This window comes from Ascaphus truei, chromosome 5 (assembly GCF_040206685.1).
Source record: "Ascaphus truei isolate aAscTru1 chromosome 5, aAscTru1.hap1, whole genome shotgun sequence".
Taxonomy (NCBI): Eukaryota; Metazoa; Chordata; class Amphibia; order Anura; family Ascaphidae; genus Ascaphus; species Ascaphus truei.
The window spans coordinates 243,238,160-243,260,518 of record NC_134487.1 but is presented as its reverse complement, the minus strand read 5'-3'; the positions used below and the strand labels follow the sequence as shown (position 1 = coordinate 243,260,518).

Below are 22,359 nucleotides of genomic sequence, written 5' to 3'. Positions count from 1 at the left end.
CCCTTACCTTTTCATAGGCAACGAAGGCTAGGGAGAGTGTGGGGGGATGTGCAGTAGCAAGTGCAAGCGGCGGCCATTAGGAGTATAGCACACCAGGGAAACTGCAGGTCCCAAAGCCTCAGGGGCTGCAGACCACATGTTGCCAGGCAACCAATAGGGCTGAGAGATGCATGGCAGTTAGAATTCCCTAAAACCCCTAGGAAACCCCTAGCTAGGAACCTGTAGCTGTATACAGTTAGTGTATAGTGCCATTTGAAGACGCCGCACAGCGATTTGCGGACTTTGGTCTGGGGCAGGACCACCACCGCACTATCATAGACTATCAAAGGTGAGACCCTCCTTTGGAGTTCACGCCACGGAGAGGCGGAGGCTTCGTTGACATCGACGTCGCTGGATCTGTGGATCCCTTTGCTTTTTGGCCATATCCAGGTGCTAGAGCACCGGGCAGGTACCTCACAACGTGCACCAACTATAACACTTTCAGTTACTGTGGGCAGTGCTGTCTCACACATTGGGTGGGTTGGCTCTTGTGGACCCCAGGGAGGTTGGGTGCCCAGGGGCCCCTCAGTACTTTGGGGAAATCCCATCAGGGGTGGACACTACGGTTGGAATGCACGGTGGGACAACGGCCGTGCGAGGCCTATATTGTATGTGGGTTAATGATATATCTAGTTATACCTGTGTTCAATAAACTGTTATTAAATACAAGTGTGTGATCTTATTGCATTGGGTCCTGTGAAGGGGTTAACCGGCGATGTCACGATCCCTCACAGATGGAGGCGCCATCACTAGACGGATCAGGTACATCCCGGGCTCCCAGCAGCGGAGGTTCAGGCCTCCTGTGAGCCACAGGTAAAGCACCACACACTCAGTAGCCGCCACATTTCCCATAGGGTGGAGGAAACAGAGCTACACTTATAACTCCTGAATGGAACATCATACTTTAAAAATAAAAATAACACGGGGAATGGCAAGAATAGCTCTTTTAAATAAACTTTTACTCTGTAAGGAATCAGTTTAATGGTCAAACGGCTCCTTTTTCCCCTCCCATATCAAATTCCAAGGCTGCGGGAACAATGTTGCTTTTTCATATTTAAAGCCTCATGCTTTTTTTGTTCACACATTCCTGCAATATCGGGGATATTTGTATTTTATTTTGTTTTTAATTGTCACACGGGATTATCGCAGCAAACTGGACATCACAAGATTAGTGCAGGTGGACAGTTAAAATAAATTAATTAAAGGGTAATGCCCACAGCAAGGCAATCAATTAAATCCTGCAGTTTCTAGTGACATTATAAGCCATGAGACCAAATGTTGGGAGCTTGATCAATGTCAACATATCCATGTGGTGCAAATGACTGCCACAGTCTATTGACACGTTGTTGAATGTCATTTGCGTTAGTAAATGTCTTCTCCCAAACCTACATGTATTAAATGGTTATTATTATTTTTTTATTCAAGGCTTAATGATGGTCGTGTTCCTGCCCTTACAAAGTTGAATTAAAGCTGCAGTCCCACTCAAGGTCAGATATACAAAGCTCTGTTAAAGGGGAAATCCCTCTTAGGACCAAAGTGCACTCATTCCCGTGGCATGTTTAAGGGGTCTCTTTTGGGTAACTGATATCTTTCTTTACCCAAATCTAACACCTACCACTATTTTGTATGTATTTTTTAAAGTTAGACTTGGAAGGGCTATGTTTGGCAAGTGATTGTACAACCAGAGCCGCTCTCCTCACATTCTTTTAATGACAGGGTGGGGAGAAGGGTAAAGAAAATATTTGATTAACAAACACTTCCCCATTCAGAGGCCCCTAAGAAATTCAACTGGCTGACTGTGGAATTGCACCTTAAACTCAGAGTCTATTTCACTAGGTAGGGAACCAAGTGACATACTTTACATGCAATTCCTCCCCAAATGCTCCTTTAGTTAGTTGTGTGACATAGAAGAACAGTTTCTAATATCTAAGGCAGAATTTTAGACTTACGCCACATCAGATATGGCAGATTTATTTGGGCAAACAAAAGGGGAAAAGAATGGACCACAGAGATGCAGAATGTGATACATCTCATTATAATCTGTGCACCATGTAACGCCTCTCCAATTTCTCCTATTGACAAAATAGGAGAACCCACCACAAAAATGTGATGTGATTGATTTTATCCAGCGTATTATGTGGTCATTAGTTTTAATTAGGCACATTTCAAGTATCCTTGGTTCAAATATTTGCATTATATATGTCAAATAAAAATACCACTTTTGGGTAAATTTGCATGTCTCACACAGCTCTGCAACCCAACCTTTGCCCATTATCGCTTAGCATTCAATTGCTTCAACTGCAGCCTGGGATTCTGGGTAATGACATGTAAATGAGAACTCATTACATAGGTTAATTTATAGAACAGTGATTACAGCTAAGTGTCACTTACACTACCACATTTTTCTGTCCAGGGTCCCCAAACTTGACCTCTTTGCTCCTCACCAAATGCTTGGTTATGACATTCTTCCGTTTCCACTATTGGGGAAATAAAACTGATTTACGCTCAGCCCTGATTACTAGAGATGGGCGCCAATTTTTTTTTGCGGATTTCGATCCACCTTGGATCGGCAGGTTTTTTTGGTCCGTGGATTTCTGTGGATCAGTCTCAAAAATAGCGATTCCCCATTTCCAGACATATATATATTTTTTACACCGACAATCCAACCTCTGATTCCGCAATCCGCTGATGAATTTTATGAATCCAATCCGTGTAGATTGCTGAATCCGTGGATTGGATTCTTAAAATCCATCAGCGGATTGTGGAATCCTTGGATGGATTGTTAAAATCCACCAGCGGATTGTATTGAATGGCAGTTTTGGATTCATCCGCGCAGATTGAAACTAACAATTCATCGGCGGATTTTACACCACAGAACTGACTTTGAATGGAAATCCGGGCAACGGATTTGGACTGGTTTGCCCATGTCTACTGATTATCACAGCTTTGGCACTACTGCTGAATTCTTTCCTCAATTAGCTATGAGCCCCCAGCTAACCTCCAATAAAAGGAGATCTTTTATATTAGATGATATCTGTTATTGTGTTTTGCAAAGTTGGCAGAAAAATGGGAAGACTTACTGAGCTAAATGTCCCTCAGCTGATGTAAATTTCCCAGACTCCATGCATAGACTGGTGCAAATAAGGTCTTGCTATTTGAGAACCCATATACATAGAAGCCCATAAAAGAATTGTAGAAATGAACCCACTATGGTGGTTGAGTACCCATCTTATATTGAATTGAAGTGCAATAAAGTTGTTGTTTTTTTTTCAAAATATTGTGGGATATGTAGTTTTTCGTCTATCAAGAAAAGAGAAGTATAAAAAACCCACCATATTTGTGCAATCAGTCCCAAAGTTCATGACACATTGCTAGTTTTGATTAGTGGGCAAAATAAGATAGCACTACACAAACACACACATGATATCACCCTGAGGAAGGTCCCTCTGCGAGGACCGAAACGTTGGTGTTTGTACCACTTTCACTAATGCACTTTTTTCTATACTACTCTGCTGTGTGCAGTCTCTTGATTTCTGGATTACACTGTATCGTATTACTATATTATCCTTATGGGACATGCAACAGCAAACTACTTTTTCATTCATGGGAGTGCCAACTGACCTATGTGTGTGTGTGTGTGTGTGTGTGTGTGTGTGTGTGTGTGTGTGTGTGTGTATATATGTATGTATGTATGTATGTATGTATGTATGTATGTATGTATGTATGTATGTATATGTATGTATATATGTATATATATATATATATATATATATATATATATATATATATATATTAGTATCATTGTACATTTAAATGTGTAGTAGTGTTAGTGTGTTCATTACTAAACAAAGAGATAACAAATATGGTACTTTTACTGCCTATTTTATCTACATATAGTATCAATCTTCAACAGTTACCAGTGGATAAAGAAAACTTGTTTTCAAATAATATTTAACAAGAAGATTAGACATTTACTGACATTTGCTGTTGTGATGTACAGAGTATGGCCTCATTGGTTTAAATCTGAAAAAGTGTTTGATTGTGAAGCAAATGCTAAAAAAGTAGATATGATATTGAAATGGCAGTGCTTTGACTCTCCTATGTATCTTATTCTGTGAAACTGATGCCGTTTTCATCCAACAAAAATGGATGTGCGTTTGTCCTTTTTCATCAATTTGATAAATTTTATCTTTTCTCTTCCAGCGGAACCTTTGTTGTACCGAGAGAGGCCAGTTTCTTTATTGTAAACCAAGATTTGACTTTCATAAAATGTCTTTGAAGTGTAAGTTGCTTTCAGACTAAAATTACACATTCCGTTTGCAGAATAGTTTTAGCGCTGTGCGGTTCTCAATAAAGCAAAACAATATTTCTATTTGATTTGACTGCAAAACAAACACAAATAAATTTATCGTTTAAAGACGTCCTATGTGAACCTGTTTTTCTATGAAATACATTGCCGTTGTCACATTTATGGCAAAGAGGTTTATCTGTGTAATTAGAGACAAATTAAAATCCATACAAAAAAAAGCTTTCAGGGAATTTCTAAATATTTTTTTTCCTGTAGCACAGTACTCTGAGTAATTGACATAAAATCTCAACGGACGATGTCGTTAATGTAGTTATTCCAAAGGTTAGCAGTTTTGCATTATGCATACAGATGTAGCAAGACTGTCCTCCGTGCCACGATTTGGAACGGCCCAGAGTACATTACGTTTCTCAGAAGAATTAACTCAGCTCGGGCCGCAAACGGACGCATTTTTCCCCCGCGGCTTCAACGACAGTAAGTCTTGCTACTGTACAGGTAGTTGGGAATCTCCACCCATTTTTTATATGTTCATTTCGAATTTATAAAGCTTAGGCTACGTCACTGGAAAAATCAAATTGAGATGACTTCCAGCGACGGTGGCAATGCATTTGTTTTGACGCAATGTCACATTGCTGTCGCCGTCCCCGGCACTATAAGCACAGCCTTAGGCCTCGCCCAGGGTTCCGGCAGGTGTGCTGAGGCGCGCTGAGGCCTTAGACAGCGCGCCGTCAGGGGGCGTGTCGGGGGCGGGCCAGGGGCATCACGGAGCTGGTTCGCCCTCATTGGGCGAACCGCTCACGTGACCGTCCCTGCGCTCCGGCAAGCGCGTGATTTTCAAAATTACCTAAGACCTACGCTTCCGCGCGCTTGCGGAAGCGTAGGCGAGCCCCTACTAAAGCCGCTCTCATTGCAGCTGTAGGGGCTCACAGGTAAGTGCAAGCGCGCCTCAGCACGGCTCAGCGCTGACCATGCCCGAGGCCTTAGTTGAATGCCAATATCCTTATGCGTCAGGGACACTACTGCAACTACCGCCTGACTACACAACTTTGTGCTCCTCTCTGTCTAGTAGCCTTTAATCAGGGTGAATATGTGTGCAACATTTAATATAATCAGGTCACAAAAAAGTGAATGAAAGTGGCTGAGACTAAATACACAAGCAAGGTTATACATTCAAATGAAAAGAAATGAAAGGGTAATAAAGTAAAATACCAACTTCTTCTTTTAAATAATGCATAATCAAATGTACCACTATTACTGCAACAGCTTGTGTATGTTCCGAGAATACAGAAAATACAGTATATGCACATTTTTGTTATGGTAGGCTTGTACAGTACAGCAAGAAGATTATGGCTACATTCGCTCAGATAAACAGAACTGTATCTATTTTTAAAGCCTGTTTTAGAGGTGCTAAACAATAAGTAAAAACTAGCACATTTTAATCAATCTCAAGGTTTAGTGTGCTCCATATATTTTCATCAACTTTTCAGCTAGACCCGACTCTCCTACAGAAGGGGGGAATAAAGGAACAAATATTTCCTTCCTAGAGCCCATCCAGATTCAAAGCTAAGATGAGGCCATTTGTCTTCAAGACTAATGCATACTGCAGAGGGTGAGAGGAGGATCCAGCATTCTATTTATTTTGCCTCACCTATCTCATTTTACTGGGAATAGGTTAGTATCTGTTACCCTGTTCACTGAAGGAGAGGCTTTCCAGCAATTTTCCAATTTCAAACAACATCTAATGCATAATGGTTTGTCAAACTTCTCCACAACACAGACAAATCATAGGCGTGAGGAAAAGTGAAGCATCAGTACTGATAATTCTTGGCTGTCAAATGAATACAGTCTACAAATGAGATGGCCACGCTCTATTAACAATGCCTTTGTGCTCTGCTTGAGATCTGTCATAAAATGTCCTTTCTGCATTTTTTGGCTGTGAAATTTCTTACTGGAAAGGTTACAATATGGAAACTGATTTTTTTGCAATGAAGTCATCAAGACAGTAGAGTGGTTGCTGTTACAGTGAATTCTCCCATGCTTAGCCAAGTGTGTTGTACAGAAAGTATTGTGTACACTCTATGCTTTTTGATTTGTGGTTGCTCCAGATCACTCACTACAGGTTTTTTTCTCTGTGTGAACATTGAGCTACAACCCTTTAAAATCTAAGAAACAAATTAAAATCCCGTCTTTTTGGCATTGTTGATATTTGTGAATAACTTCAGCAAATAAAAAATACCACTCGTGAGCACATTCACATATCTCAGACAGGTGTGCAACCCTGCCTTTCCCCCATTATCTCTTAGCATACAGTGCTTCCACTGCAGTCAGGAATTCTGGGTAATGACATGCAAATGAGCACTCACAGTGTGTCACCTTTTGCTTCTAGTCCATTTCAACACAGTGAAGGGTTTTTGTCACTTTTTTACTCACCGCAACTTATTTTGTATCTGTATGACTTCACAAATGTGTGATTTCTATGAAAAATTGCGGGGGGGAAAAACCTCTACGTCAACCACAACTGATTCTGGATGATGACAGTAAATCTAATAACATTCAAACAAGAAGTTATTAGCAATATTATGTAGCATAGCCTCCGACCGCTATTTATTTTCCTGGGCCCTACCAGTGTAAGTGTCCTGTTAGGTGCAGGCAATGGATGGGTTAATTCCTTCAGAAAGGCCTTGTGTGCTATTGCAGACTTAGATCCATTTGATGTATCCAAGGGTGGGCCTAGCAACAGCCAGAAAGTGTCAACCTGAGGGGTGGATACCGGTTGGGTCACATGCTGGATGTGATGGCCTATCAGTATCTAAACCTGCTCTGTTATAGGGCAGGGTTACCATCACAACCCAAGGGTATAAATACTGGCACTTTCCCAAAAGTGGGTGTGTCTCGTTCCTCCCTCCCTCTCGTTCCTTCCCTTGGTCTCATTAGGAGGCCTCAGGAGGAGCATCATGCAGGAGGAAACTTAGATGGGCCTCAAGCCTTGAAGTGACCTTTTTAGGGGAAGCAAGAGATGTACCTGCAATAAGATCTTAACCAATGCAATAAATACCATGGAACCATAAGCAAGTGTGATTCACTGTCTTGGGCTAAAGAAAGGGGTCAGTCTGGACCATCCTTCTATCCAGGGGATCCATGCTCTCTGGAGGCACTGCAACCACGAATAAGGTACCCTGTAAACCCTGTCCTGTTCTCCCCATACCAACGCGGAGGACTCAGCCCTCCTGTTACCCCACAGGTATGCACCACATCACAGTAAATATGGAGTAGCAGACCAAATCTCACTTAGGGTGGGGGTAAAGGGGCTACAAATGGAGGTGCTGCTGAGATGCTGAGATTAGGCTCACAGGACAGGTTTACCAGCAGAAGAAACCAAAGAAAGAAAGTGTATTTACAGTTCCAGTACTGAAGGATGAGAGTGAGACAGGAGTGGTGTAAAGGGGATTATCATATCTGCCAAGAAAACTGCAGCCTGCAGTGCCCTAAAGCATATTTTGGTTGGGACAAGAAGCTACAGGTCCTGTTCTAAGTCAAGGTTGCCCAGAACTTTCCATTTGAGGAGTTACCACTTTACTAGTAGCAAGTTCCAAGCACAAAATATCGCAGAGAACTGGACTGTGTGGTACAAGTGGATGTGCTTCACGGGGGGTTTGCCTGCCAGGGGATGCTTCTCTACAGAGAAAATACCCAAAGCAGTGTGGATTACAAAATAGCGGTTCCAAAGAACTGGGAGCCACATGGTCTGTTTAACTAACTCAAAATGGCGATTTCCGCCGAACCCGGGAAGCCACATGGTGTTTTTGCAAAAGTTGCATGCAGTTGCAAGCTTTTGCTGGGACTTAGTTTGTAGAAACAAGCGCAAACTGCTGAAACCCCGCCCTTGTCCTTGCTCCTGATTGGACTATCGCATTCACCAGGGGGAGGAGCTGGACGTACGCACGGAACAAACAGGATGTGAGGAGCCAGATTGCACGTGTACTTCAACAGCTACAGATGTGCATACAGAGCTGCCTTACCTCCTTCAAAATGTAAGCTATAATTGAGGATCTGGACAACGCTTACCGCTTGCCTGGCGGAGTAATGGTGGTCACCTATGAGGACAGAACGTACCAGACTCTGGGGGTATGTGCGCTATGTGGTGCCACGGTAGAGAAGCTGCAGCTATCGGCCCAGTGTGCTGCCTGTAAAGGACCCTATTTGCAGAAGTGTCCTGGCAATCCTCTGGCGATGTCATCCCTGTGAGCGCCGGAGAGCCGACAAGAGAAACCCCTGCTTTACCTCCAGGGACCCCGTGCACAACCTCTACTTACTGTCATCTAGAGAGACAGTCCAAAGGACAAGTTCGTGGTTGTAACCTAGTCGGCCGGGTAGGCTGCGACCATATCCAAGGGTTCTGATATTTCCGTCCCGCCTTCCACTACCGATCCAGGTCCTTGCATAAGACCCTTGATTCCTAGACCCTTGCCCCCGGTGAGTTCCGTGGCCCCAAGCAAAAATGTGGAATGTGATAACATGTCTGTAATGCCTATTATATCTATACCAGCTGTGGGAAAATCTGTGCCATGGGGCTGACCCCATCTGGGCTTGTCCCGATCCGGGTGGAACATGAGGACAAGTCCTCATCAGAACAAGCCCAGATGGGGTCAGCCAAGAGTAGTTTGCTAGGGCCAAGGACCACTAACTCTCCGGTTAGGGAAGAAAGCATAGAATCACCATTATGGGAAGGGTCAGTGTTTTGGGTGCTACCCGGTACAGTCACCGAAAAGGGCAGATGAAGTACAGCAGGGCAGAGAAAGTCCTAGTGCAAAGATTCTGCAAGATGGGATACGAGAATCCATATCTCCCAACCTCATGAGGAGTGCTGAGGAACACTGAATGGAGTGGGGAGGAAGCTATAGCTCATCTAGCTAGCACTACCAGAGACTCCAGATTCCATGATTTTGACAGGGCAAAACATCGTGTTAAGTTGTGGGTAGTGGGCCGTAATATACACCTAAACAGAGTGAAGTATATCTCTGAGTCTGGAGAAGGAGGTGTTACTCCGTCAGGGTGCCTGATAGTCAGGGCAATATGATCAAGAAACCTGATCCAGCCCATTACTACTGAGGTAGCTCTAGTACCACTCATTGTTAGATTCAGGTTCCAGTGGGAGATGGATATGTATGGTACTGTTGTATTGAAATGTATTAATGTATGCATATGTTAATACAATTTTGTGTTTAGGTTAATTCACGCTTGTTGTACAGTATGGGATGTTACGCCTACTGTAGTCCAAGCGGGGTAGCATAGCCTCCGGTCGCTATTTATTTTCCTGGGTCCTACCAGTGTAAGTCCTGTTAGGTGCAGGCAGTGGATGGGTTCATTCTTTGATAAAGGCCTGGTGTGCTATGCAGCCTTAGATACATTTGATTTATCCAAGGACGGGCCTAGCAACAGCCAGAAAGTGTCTGCCTGAGGGGTGGATACTGGTTGGGTCACCTGAGGGGAGGGATGGATGTGATGGCCTGTCAGTATCCAGACCTGCTCTGTTATAGGGCAGGGTTACAAGCACAACCCAAGTGCTTAAATACTGGCACTTTCCCAAAAGTGGGTGTGTCTCTTTCCTCCCTCTGTGGAGTGAAAAACAACTTCCCTTGGTCTCATTAGGAGGCCTCAGGAGGAGCACCATGCAGGAAGAAACTTAGATGGGCCTCAAGCCTTGAAATGACCTTCTTAGGGGAAGCAAGAGATTTAACTGTAAAAGATCTTAACCAATGCAATAAATACCATGGAACCATAAGCAAGTGATTCACTGTCTTGGGCTAAAGAAAGGTGTCAGTCTGGACCATCCTTCTATCCAGAGGATCCATGCTGACTGGCGGCGCTGCAACCACGAAAACGGTACCCTGTAAACCCTGTCCTTTTCTGCCCACACCACACAGAGCACTCAGCCCTCCTGTTACTTCACATGTACACACCACACCGCAGTAAATATGGAGTAGCAGACCAAATCTCACTTAGGGTGGGGGTAAAGGGGATACAATTAGTACATTACAATTCCTTAATTACTGTAAATTGAAAACCACTAAAGATATTACTAAAACCTTAGGCGGAAAGAAAATGGATTGTGCAAACATTACAATATTTTTGAGACTATCTGGGGCCTATGCAGTAAGCGTTCATAAGCCACTTATCGCCCAAAATGCCTTCTGCTATTCAGTAAGCGGTGATAAATGGGTGATAAAAGACTGAATCGCCCCCAAAAAATTACTCCTAAAAAAAATCACTGAGGCAGGGGTGATACGCCACTTATCGACATGCAATTCTAGTAGCAGTGATTAGGCTATGAATGCCTTTCGCCGCTCTAGAATAGTGATTTTATCACAAAATCCTCACGCCAGAAAACGTTGGCGTGAAGGTGTTGGAAACCTGCAGAGAAGCTGCGAGATGGGACTTGCAATTTTCCTGCATAGGATTGATGCCGGGAATCTCTGGAGCTGATATCCATTAATATTAGCACCAGAGACCCCTGGCATGAATCCAATGCAATAATAATGCATTTACAGTAAACTTCATTACCATAGCAGATAGCCTCAAGGACCCCCTACTTCTTGAGATACAGGCCCCATTATGGGGTGCCGGTTTCTCCTATGCATTTAAATGTCTGCGTCACGTGACCGTGGGAATAAAATGCATAGGAGATACGGGGCCTGTACATCAGGAAGTAGGGGGTCCCCGAGGCTGAAACCAATGCAGTTCAGCTCAGGAGACCCCCTGCTCATCTAAACTATTAACAAAATTTAAATTTATACATATACATTTCGGACGAGATTTGCACAGGAAGAGACGCTTCTCAGAGCAGCTCTCTCTGCATCAGATACAACTCACCGGGTAAGGCCTTTTCAGAGCGTCATTCATCAGATCACCGGCTAATCGCCCGTTTTGTGAATTTTGCTATGACAGGTAATCAAGGCTTTCTGACTACCGTGATAGCAACGCTCATAAAAACGGTGATTTAAATGGCGTGGCGACTTTTTATGAACCTTTAGTGCATAGTGCAGAATCCAATCCTCTGGCATCCTTCCTGACATTTTCAGTGACCATGCAATAGTGTACTGTGTAAGGAAAATTAAAACGCCCCATTCAAGCCCTAAAGTTCTCCTCACTAGAACATTTAAAAACTTTAACCCACAACCCACAACAGTTTCTGGATGACCTTACCAACTGCCCATGGCACAGAATCGATTTAATTCCCAACCCTGATTCTGCGCTCGACTATTTCCAATCTTAAAACTCTGCGATACCCATGCTCCACTACGCAAAATAAGGGTACGGGGGGCCCTTCTTCCATGGGTTACAACTGACCTTATTGCACTCTACCAGCTCAGGGATACCGTGTGGAAAAGCTACAAAGTAACTGGCACTACCAAGGATCTCAATCACTACAGATGCCTGCGGAATGGAACATGTGCACAAGGCAAACAAGGCATGCAAAAGCACAATATTACTCTGACAATCTCCACCAAAATACATCAAACCCAGCTAACTTCTGGAAGGTTATCAACAATATATTCCAGCCTCCTAACCATCAACAACCAAGTAATATCACAAAAGGGGATATTACTCTGACAAACCCCACTGACATTGCAAATGCATTCAATGATTACTTTGTGGGGTGTGCCACTAACTTATTAGCAAAACGCAGCACAAACCCCAAACATGAATCTCATCCTGGGAGTGCCCACATAGCCCCACCCCTTCCCAACACTGCCCACAATTTTCAATTTGGCCCAGTATCTGAAGAGAAGATTACACAAGCGCTCCTCAAACTAAAACTAATCATCCAATGCGGACCTGACTTACTACAATCTAGGTTCCTACGACTTGGTGCCCCAGCCATTGCCAAACCAATTGCTTCCATAGTCAACTCTATCCTGTCTGCAGGCCATATCCCTAAGACCTGGAAAACTGCCAGAGATGTCCCAATCTTCAAAAGTGGGGACAAAAACACTGTCTCAAACTACAGACCAATCTCACTTCTCCCAATTCTATCCAAAGTCATGGAAAAATGTGTCCACTCCCAATTAAGCGATTACTATACCAAGACAAATATCCCTAGCCAATTCAAATCTGGCTTTCGTCCCAAACACTCCACCGTAACTACCCTGCTAAAAGTTTGCAATGAAATCCATTGTGGAATGGAACGGGGACAACTCACTGGTGCAATATTCCTAGATTTTGCAAAGGCTTTTGATACAGTTGATCATGCTATCCTGCTTAACAAACTCCAGAGCTCTGGAATAGGGAAGCATGCTTTAAACTGGTTTCAGTCCTACCTATCAGGAAGATCCCAACATGTGTCCATCTCAGGCTCTAACTCCAACCCCCTGAATATCCCCTGTGGTGTCCCGCAAGGCTCTGTTCTGGGGCCCCTACTCTTCTCAGTGTTCATTAATGATCTTCCCACAGCTTGTAAGGAAGCCTCAATACACATGTATGCAGATGACACAATCCTATATGCACACAGCCATAGCCTCTCTGACCTTCAACACATACTTCAGTCTGACTTTTTGAGACTCCAAAACTGGATTTCCCAAAACAAACTGTTTTTAAACACTGATAAGACTGTAACAATGGTATTTGTTACCAAGACTAAATTTTTAAAGCTTCCAGCGACTGAGTTCCTGATTAGAACCAACGCTAACACCACCCTAACCCCTGTCACTAGTTTTAAATACCTGGGCTTATGGTTTGACTCCCACTTAACATTCGGAATGCACATTGATACCCTGACAACCAAGACCTATGCCAAACTAGGGGTACTTTACAGGAACAAATCCTTCCTAAGTCTCCTGGTCAGAAAGCGTATCGCACAGCAGATGCTAATGCCAATTATTGACTATGGAGACATAGTATATGGCACGGCACCTCAAACCCACCTTAGCAAACTTGACACCCTCTACAATTCAATTTGTTGTTTTGTTCTCCAATGCAACTACAACACACATCACTGCGAAATGCTCAAAGAACTAGATTGGTCATCACTAGAAGAGACAGGGGGTGCCCAATGCTACATCCCATTGACAAAACATATATGATGAAAAGTATAAAGTTAAATACTTCAATAATAATAATATTAAATACTTGGTTATTTGGTTAACCCTTTGGCCAAAGCGTATTAAGCCTGCATACCAACATCAAGGTATAACCAAATTAATGCAGGTCCTACACTACACTACACTACACTGTGAACCCTTCCTTTTACCTCTGTAAGAGGGGAAGAACCATTATAGGTCTTGTTCCTGCAGCAAGTGAAATGACCTCCCAAGCTAAAAAGGTGAAGGAGGAGGAGTGAGCTCTGGGGGGAGGTGCCACAGCCTCCAATTGACTGCTACCAGTCAGACAGATTAACACACATTCCCAGCAAGCTCAAACTCCCACACCCACCACATAATGAATATATATTTATGTCTGGTTGGCATTAATTTGGTTATATCTTGACATTGGTATGCAGGCTTAATACTCTTTGGCCAAAGGTTTAACCAAATAACCAAGTATTTAATATTATTATTATTATTGAAGTATTTAACTTTATACTTTTCATCATATATGTTTTGTCAATGGGATGTAGCATTGGGCACCCCCTGTCTCTGGTCATCACTAGAGTCTAGGCACAAAGTTCACCTTTCCTGTCATGCCTTTAAATTCTTTATGGGCAAGCTACCCAGCTATCTGAACAAGCTCCTCACCCCTACCACATGCAGCACTTATCACCTGAGATCAGACTCCAAAAGACTGTTCATGGTCCCAAGGCTCAACAAAGTATCCGGCCGTTCCTCCTTCTCTTACCGTGCACCCCAAAACTGGAACAACCTACCAGAGACTCTCACATCCACCACCAGTTTAAATTTTTTTCAAATCTAAGGCTGTCTCACATTTTAATCTGGTCTGTAACTGTTTAATTCGCCCATAATATATATTTTCTTTAACTGTGCATGCAATGTCTTGTATATAATGTATACCCTGTTCATATATGTAACTGTGTTTGTAACCATGTATTATTTGTCTTAACTCTGTGCCCAGGACATACTTGAAAACGAGAGGTAACTCTCAATGTATTACTTCCTGGTAAAATATTTTATAAATAAATAAATAGGCCCCTCTGTCTTTTTTGCCATGCAGATGTAGCCAATGCTATCACATCTGTTATCGCTATTGCACAAATTGTTAGGTTTTGCCACTAGCGGCTTCATTGAATTTAATTGCACATTGCAGAATAACACGTTCAAACATGCGCCAGCAGAAACACGCTATCGTGTGTTAACAGGTGCAATATCATTGGCTACATCTCTATGTAGTCCATGCCTTGCTGGCTTAAAATGAATGTCTTATGTCAAGGGTCCTCAGGACCCCCCAACATATCAGGTTTTCAGGATATCGCAGCTTCAGCACAGGTGATTCCAATCAGTTGCTCTTGCTTCAGCACAGTCTTCAACTGAGCCACTGATTGAGTCACCTGTGCTGAAGCTGGGACATTCTTAAAACCTAACCTGTTGTGGAGTCCTGAGGACTGGAGTTGAGAACCTCTGTCTTATGTAGTTACTAAAGAAATAATTGAAATGATAAAGGTGCTGTTGTATTTTGTACTATAAAGTAAGTGTTACAGTATGTCAATCATTTTCAGAGATAATGACAAAGGGATAAGAGGACTACTTACATTTCTATAATGCCTTCTGGTAAATTGGCTGGGATTTCAGTCAGCCCCTTCCCTCGACAGTCAACGACATTGTTGCTGCAGGCACAGGCAGATGGGCAGCTGACTGCATTGGCATTGCATAACGGAGGCTCATGCTGTGATCCTGTGAAATCAATGCACAATAATAATACACACGTTTTACCAGATATCAATAATATTTTGGGGATAAATATATACATATATATATATATATATATATATATATATATATATATATATATATATATACACTGTATGTGTCTATAGTTAACAAAAGATAATTAACAGGCATAAGGGTACTCTAATCTCAAAGGCGAATAACCCCTTAAAAGCCTCACTGAATAGTGAAATACTTAAGTACTTCAATGCAAAAAGAACATTGTCCTACTCAATCGTATACCCACAGCGTTTGCAAAAATCCTTTATTAATAAACCAGACATCCCCCCCCCCCCCCATACATATATTGTTGAAGGACCTTAAAAATAACAATCTGGACCCCATTAATTACTGAAATTCTTCTTAACCATATTCTGAGACAACAGAGAGACAGAAATCAGCTAGAGCAGGCAATGAATAAATTACACATTTCATGCAGCACTTCTTTTAAGTGTACTGACAAAACACTTTGTTGAAAGCTCTGTATATTATAATATAAACTATGAAGAACTTTCATGCTGGTATATTACAAAACAGCCTACAACAGATCCACAGGTGTTGTTATCCATATTATAGTCATTCTTGCAACAACATGTTGATAATATTACATAATAGGTGGAGGACAATTCTGACATCAAAATGCAAATGGTAAGATGTATTCAGTCAATTGCAGCAAAAAGCATCATTTTTATTTTGCATATTGTAGACTTAATGCAACTGCACACCGCTTCACACAATTCAAAATGTTAGAGGCTTTGCTTGGACATCCCAATTCCTTATTTCCTAGGCATTGAAAGCACTGCGCTATGGTAAAAGTGGCTTTCAATGTGCCTAATAGTAGGAGGTTTATGACATTCAGACTGCTGGATCAGAGTTGCTAAGCAGCAGGGAAAAACAGACATGCCAGACTGCAAATCTGCCCGCCTCATTCAGCAATACAGGAGGATGAAGGATATTTACAACATTTCAATGGACAACTTCAAATAGCTACTGCATTGAGAGCACTGACTGCAATGTGAATTCTCCTTCAAAGGAGCAACACATGGCCTTTTTTTAATTTCTTATTTTTTAACACAGGTTTGAAGCAAGGGGTCTTTGAAACTTAAACCCATTAGTATCAGCTCTGTGGGACCCCCTGCTTCCCGTGATACATACCTCCGAAGGGGGTGCTGGTATCACTGCAAAGTTAAAAGCTCCCACGTCACGCGGGCGAGTAGGAAGCTGAACCTGATGATGTCACAGCTTCCTATTGAACTGCAGGACACAGGAGCTTTCAAACTCCGCAATTACGTGATCCCTGCTAGCCGAGCGAAGCGGCTACTGGCACCAAGTATGGAAGTAAGTATCTCTCAAAGCAGGAGTCCCCTGGGGATGAAATGAACGGGGTTCAGCTCAGGCGACCCCCTGCTTCAATCGTATGTTAAAAGTAAAAACAAATACATACAACATCGCATGCTTGGATTGCTTCTTTAGTCATTACATAATTTGATTGAAATATGTAGAGAAGTGTAGCCATTTAAAGACCCGTCCTCCTCCCCAAAAATATTTTTTTTAGATAGATATGGCCTGATATGTTAAGATTTTGATATGCAAATCCATTTCTCTATAGCAAAAAAAAAAATGAAAATTGCTAGTGGCTGGCCATGTACATCAAGGGGCAATCTCTCTTGACAAAAGAAAAGAGAATTGCTGAAATGCTAGGCCTTCTGTTTGAGAAATGTCATGGATTCCGCTGAGAATTGCTGCCTGTGTGCTTGAATTTCCATTAGCTCAAAGAGATTGCAGCCAATGGTCATCCTTCTTTTGATCTGTCAATATTATGTGGACTAGATGCAACCAAAGAAAAGAGAAGCTATCAACTATGATGTATATTGTAGGCATTCCTGAATGGAGTTAAAAAGGGGGAATTCAGTAAATTGTTGTGGTTGCAAAACGCCCATGAATAAATATGATTTTGAAATGTGCATGATCACTTTTTAAACTTGTGAAATATAGCAGGCAAAGCATTGAAGGTATTTCATGTATGGTCATACATATGCATTGGCTTTCGCTGCAGCAGATCTGCGTGGTGTGAATACCAAACCATGATATTACAATGATGTGGCCACAGTTTTTAAATATTGAACATGGGTTTTTTTTAATTTAAACTAAATTAAATATTGAGAAAGAGGAGAGAGAGGAGGGGGAAAAGGAGAGGGAGGGGGGAGACAAAGGGTGGGGGGGAAGATAGAGAGATAGAGAGAGAGCTGAAGTAGTAGCTTAGTGGTAAGGACATTGCCTTTGCAACAGGTAGACCTGTTTTAAATCCCAATGTCCCAAAATTAGATTGTAAGCTCTTTGTAGCAGGAATTAATTCATGTACGTGAAAAATTGTATATTGTCATTGTTCTATCAGAAAAAATACACTATGTGTTTGTGGCTATATATATATATATACAGTGTTCGACAAACCTATACATTTGCACGCCCCGGGCGAGTGGATTTAACATCGTGGCGAGCTCCTAGTGGCCCAAGCAGCACACGTGTGGTACTAGGTGGCGAGTAGATTTTTTTGTTCGGTGAGTAGATTTTTTGGTGATTTGTCGACCACTGTATATATATTTTTTTTTTTTACACGTTGTTAAACTGGAAAACTTGACATTAGATGTTCATAGTTATTGACAGTGGTCGACAAATCACCAAAAAATCTACTCGCCGAACAAAAAAAATCTACTCGCCACCTAGTACCACACGTGTGCTGCTTGGGCCAATAGGAGCTCACCACGATGTTAAATCCACTCGCCCGGGGCGTGCAAATGTATAGGTTTGTCGAACACTGGTTATTGAGATATTCCTACTTAAATCTCTGAAGCACTCAACAACTTTCAAAATGAACCTGACGTTCCAGGCAGCCATTACCTCACACATCCGAGGTACAGGTAGGGGAAATATTTTTGTTTTCCTAAAGGCATAGCTAGTATGATCCCCCCCAAAAGAGCCTGGTTTTAGTTAAAGTGGCTCAAAAAAAATTGTTGTACTTTTCCTGATTAAAAAAACGATTATCCAAATTTAGTAAATACAGCTCAACCCTGTTATGGCGCGATCTGCTACAATGCAGTCTGAGTGTGGCCCCCGATTTATAAACATCTCCAATGCATTCAATGCATTATTGACTTACCCAGCATCTGTTGCTCTCTCCTCTCCCTTCTTTATCAGTCTGCGTCCATGTGCGCGGCTTTCAATTTGACTTTCGATGCGCAGAAGAGGGTCATATGACCCTTCTCTGACCAATAACAGCCCAACAGCGAATACATTTTATATAGTACACATGCAGTAATCAAACCCATGGCCCTTCCTATGCTAGTAGCAATTCTCTAGCTGCTAAACCACAGGGTTGATGTGATGAATCTGACTCTATAAACACCACTTAACATCTACTGCATAATGCAATCCAATAGATGTTAAGTTTATTTATAGAGTCAGATTTATCAGCACCTAGAGAATTGTTACTAGCATATGAAGGGTCATGGGTTGGATTCCTGCATGTGTATTATATAAAATTTATTCACTGTTGGGCTGTCATCGGTCAGAGAAGGGTCAAGTGACCCTCCTCTGCACTTGAAAGTAAAATTGAAAGCCGCGCACGTGGACGCAGCCTGATGAAGCAAGGAGAGGAATGAGCTGCAGATGCTGGCAAGTCCTCACTGATCATGGCAGCCATTTCACGATCCCGGTTATAACGCGGTCTAATTATGTTGACCCTGAGCACCGCATTATAACAGGGTTCAGCTGTATTTGGGCAATGGACCATATTTTAAGATAATGACATATCAAATATTTATCGAATAGCTAGGAAGTCTTTGTAAAAAAAAAGTTAACTAAAAATACCACTTATGGGTACATTTACATGTCTCAGACCCTGTCTTTCCCCATTATCGCTTAGCGTGCAATGCATCCTTTGCAGCCAGGGATTCTGGGTAATTCTGAGTAGATTAACCGCAACTATATTATTTAAGCCAAACCCTTCACTACTAGGGAGGCGACAATAAAATGCAATGCATTGCTTGACGCTCTGGTAGCAAAAAGGATAATGCAGACAGCTAGAACCAAAATTCCTTCCCTGCTTGGTATATTCTATCCAACAGGTTCCTTCTTTCTACTTTTTTTTTCCATACTGGTCACAGTTGTCATATTTAAATACTCCAGTTAAAAATGTATCTTCAATTGACTTGTAAATGTTCTAAGATATGCAGGTTTAGAGATGCTGTTTAGTGTTATCTACTAAATAACGTCTAACAAAAGCAATATTTATTATTCGCAACATTTGTTATAGCGCTTTTAAGAGTTAATCTCAGATGCCTACATTTGTACATTTGCCAAACATTTTAGGAATTGCTGAGTGCTTAAAGGACCAGTTCCCAAAGGGATGGGAAGGTGGGGATCCCCGGAGCTGAAATGCACTGTATTCAGTTCCGGGGGCCCCCTGGTACCTGAGATACTTCAAGCTTAAGGTAGCACCGGTGCCATTCTTTCAGAAGAGACAAAATGGTGACTAAAATCTCTTGCGTCACGCGAGTCAATAGGAAGCTGTAATGTCATCCGTTGTGGCGTCCTATTGGCTTGCGTAACGCTGTGGATTCAAAGAAAAAGAATGTTTCAGGAACCATGGGGTCCCCAGTGCTGAAATGAACGCTGTTAAGCTCCGGAGACCCCCATCCTTATAAGAAAGTGGGGTGTTGTGGGGGACGGCTCCTTTCATTTCAACTAATGGCAATCTCAATATATGTTGCTAAAACAGATGCATATTCAACTATGAAGTTTGTATAGAGGAAATTTGCATAAATACATAAACATTCAGTTCTCCCCTTTCCCATTGACTTCATACAAATAGCTTTATATGCCTAACCATCAACCTGTCTATTGTGACGCTAGGGCCCTACTGCTCATACACATAGCATGCTTCAAGCTAAGCATAATATGCAATGGATATATTGCTTCTGATATTGTTTTGATATGAGAAGGTTCATGTATTTATGCAATTTTTTGTATTTTTCTTTTTCTGATTTTGCATTTTCATGCTATAAATAAATGTTTTCATATATCTACAGTTTGAGTTCTGCATGATATTACTTTGTTGCTTTTTTCAGTTTAGTGAATTAGGGTCTGAGTAAGAGCCCTACCATACAGTATATGCCATAGCAAAGTGTTTTTCAATTATGGCTCCTATAAATCGGTTTCTGTGGGCATCCTTAAAGGGTTCACTGCAATTTTCAGGTCATTTGAAAATTGTATCAAATACAGAAGAATTCCCAATGCATCTGATGTTGGACACAATATTAGAGAGAGTTGGGGTTCCTTATAAGGCCTCGGCCATGGTTAATCCTGGCGGGCGGAGGCGTGCTGAGGCTGAGGGAAAGCGGCTGCTTTCCCTGGCCTAAGACGTCCGGGGGCGTGTCGGCGGGCGGGCCAGTGACATCACGGAGCTGGTTCGCCCTTATTGGGCGAACCGCTCACGTGACCGGCCCTGCGCTCCGGCAAGCGGGAAAATGTAAAATTTTCCTAAGACCTACGCTTTTGCGCGCTTGCGGAAGCGTAAGCGAGCCCCTACTAAAGCCGCTCTCATTGCGGCTGTAGGGGCTCAGTGCCGAGCAGAAGCGCGCCTCAGCGCACCTCTGCCCGCAAGCACTATCCATGGATGCGGCCTACTGCATCTGATCTGAGACACGCTATTAGAGATTGTTGGGGTTTCTTATAATACATATGATCTCAGACGCGTTATTAGAGAGGGTTGGGGTTCCTTACAATGTATCTGATCTCTGACACACTGTTAGGCCTCGGCCATGTTTAGTGCTTGCTTTCGGAAGCGCGCTGAGGCGCTCTCCCGCTCAGGACTGAGCCCCTACAGCCGCAATTAAAGCAGCTTTAGTAGGGGCTCGCCTACGCTTCCGCAAGCGAGCGGAAGCGTAGGTCTTAGGGGAATTTAAAATTCCCCCGCTTGCCGGCGCGACAGGCCGGTCGCGTAAGCGGTTCGCCCAATGAGGACGAACCAGCTCCGTGACGTCGCTGGCCCGCCCCCGGCCAGTGACGCGCCTGCCCCCGGCCCGCCCCCTGACGGCCCGCTGACAGCGCGTGCGGTAAGCAACCGCAAGGCCAGGGAAAGCACCCGCTTTCCCTGCGCCTCAGCGCGCCTCAGCACGCCAGCAGGGAGCCTGGCCGAGGCCTTAGAGAGGGTCGAAATTCTTTACAATGCATCTGATTCAGACACACTGTTAGAAAGGGTCAGAATTCCTTACAATGTATCTGATCTCAGACATCCCATCAGAGAGGGTCGGGGTTACTTACAATGCATCTGATCTCAGATGTGCTGTTAGAGAGGGTTGTGGTCCACAGAATTTCCCAATATAATTGTAGGGTTCCTTAGCAAAAAAAAAGTTGAAAACCACTGCCATAGCACCTCAATAACAGTACCCATTTAAAAGTGCTTATTAATGCGTGACACTACATTTGTGTTAACACTTTCCCTTTTTTTTGTTACAAAAATCTTTCTATGTAAATCGTAAGGTTGTAAATTTTAAATCTGTATTTTGTCTTCGCAGACTTCCAATTTCAGAACCTTTTTAAATGAACACTGTTCTGTATTTTTTCTCAATAATGTATGTTCATGAACAAATGGAAACCCCACCAAAAAAACAAATCAACACCTTTTCTACAAAGTGATTATGTAAATCAAATAGCAGTTTAGGAACAACATGTTGGAAATTGGAAAATTAAGCACAGACAATATGTTATAAAATAATAATAATAATGCGTTTTTAAAAATAAACATGTTATTGGCCTTTGCCTTTAAAAAACACAATATAATGAAATTGCTATTAAGATAGGTCAATTATAGAGATGGTATAAATGAATATGATGTAGATGCCATGTGCATATTGATAAGTTTTAAAATGCCTTAACAAATCCAGCAATCATATTCTTTGTGACCAATTACTACACTTTAATTAAAATACATGAGTAGATCTAAATTCTGTGATTTAGATTTAAACTTTACCTGTGTGCTAATTGGTTTTATTATTGCAACTTGTCTTCAATATAGTTATAAAAAATGTGTTAGTACCTAGAATAGCAATAGGCTAACAATGTTAGTTTTGTTGCCAAAAT

General features: G+C 42.3%; 1 protein-coding gene across 1 annotated transcript in view; it reads right to left on the bottom strand.

Moving 5' to 3' along the window:
• Window positions 1–22,359, bottom strand: part of SLIT3 (slit guidance ligand 3) — a 765,483-nt gene that overhangs the window by 185,738 nt on the left and 557,386 nt on the right. Inside the window, exon 9 of the mRNA XM_075601882.1 lies at window positions 15,045–15,186. Within this exon, the coding sequence (XP_075457997.1) occupies window positions 15,045–15,186 (142 nt within the window). The remainder of the gene's footprint in view (window positions 1–15,044; window positions 15,187–22,359) is intronic.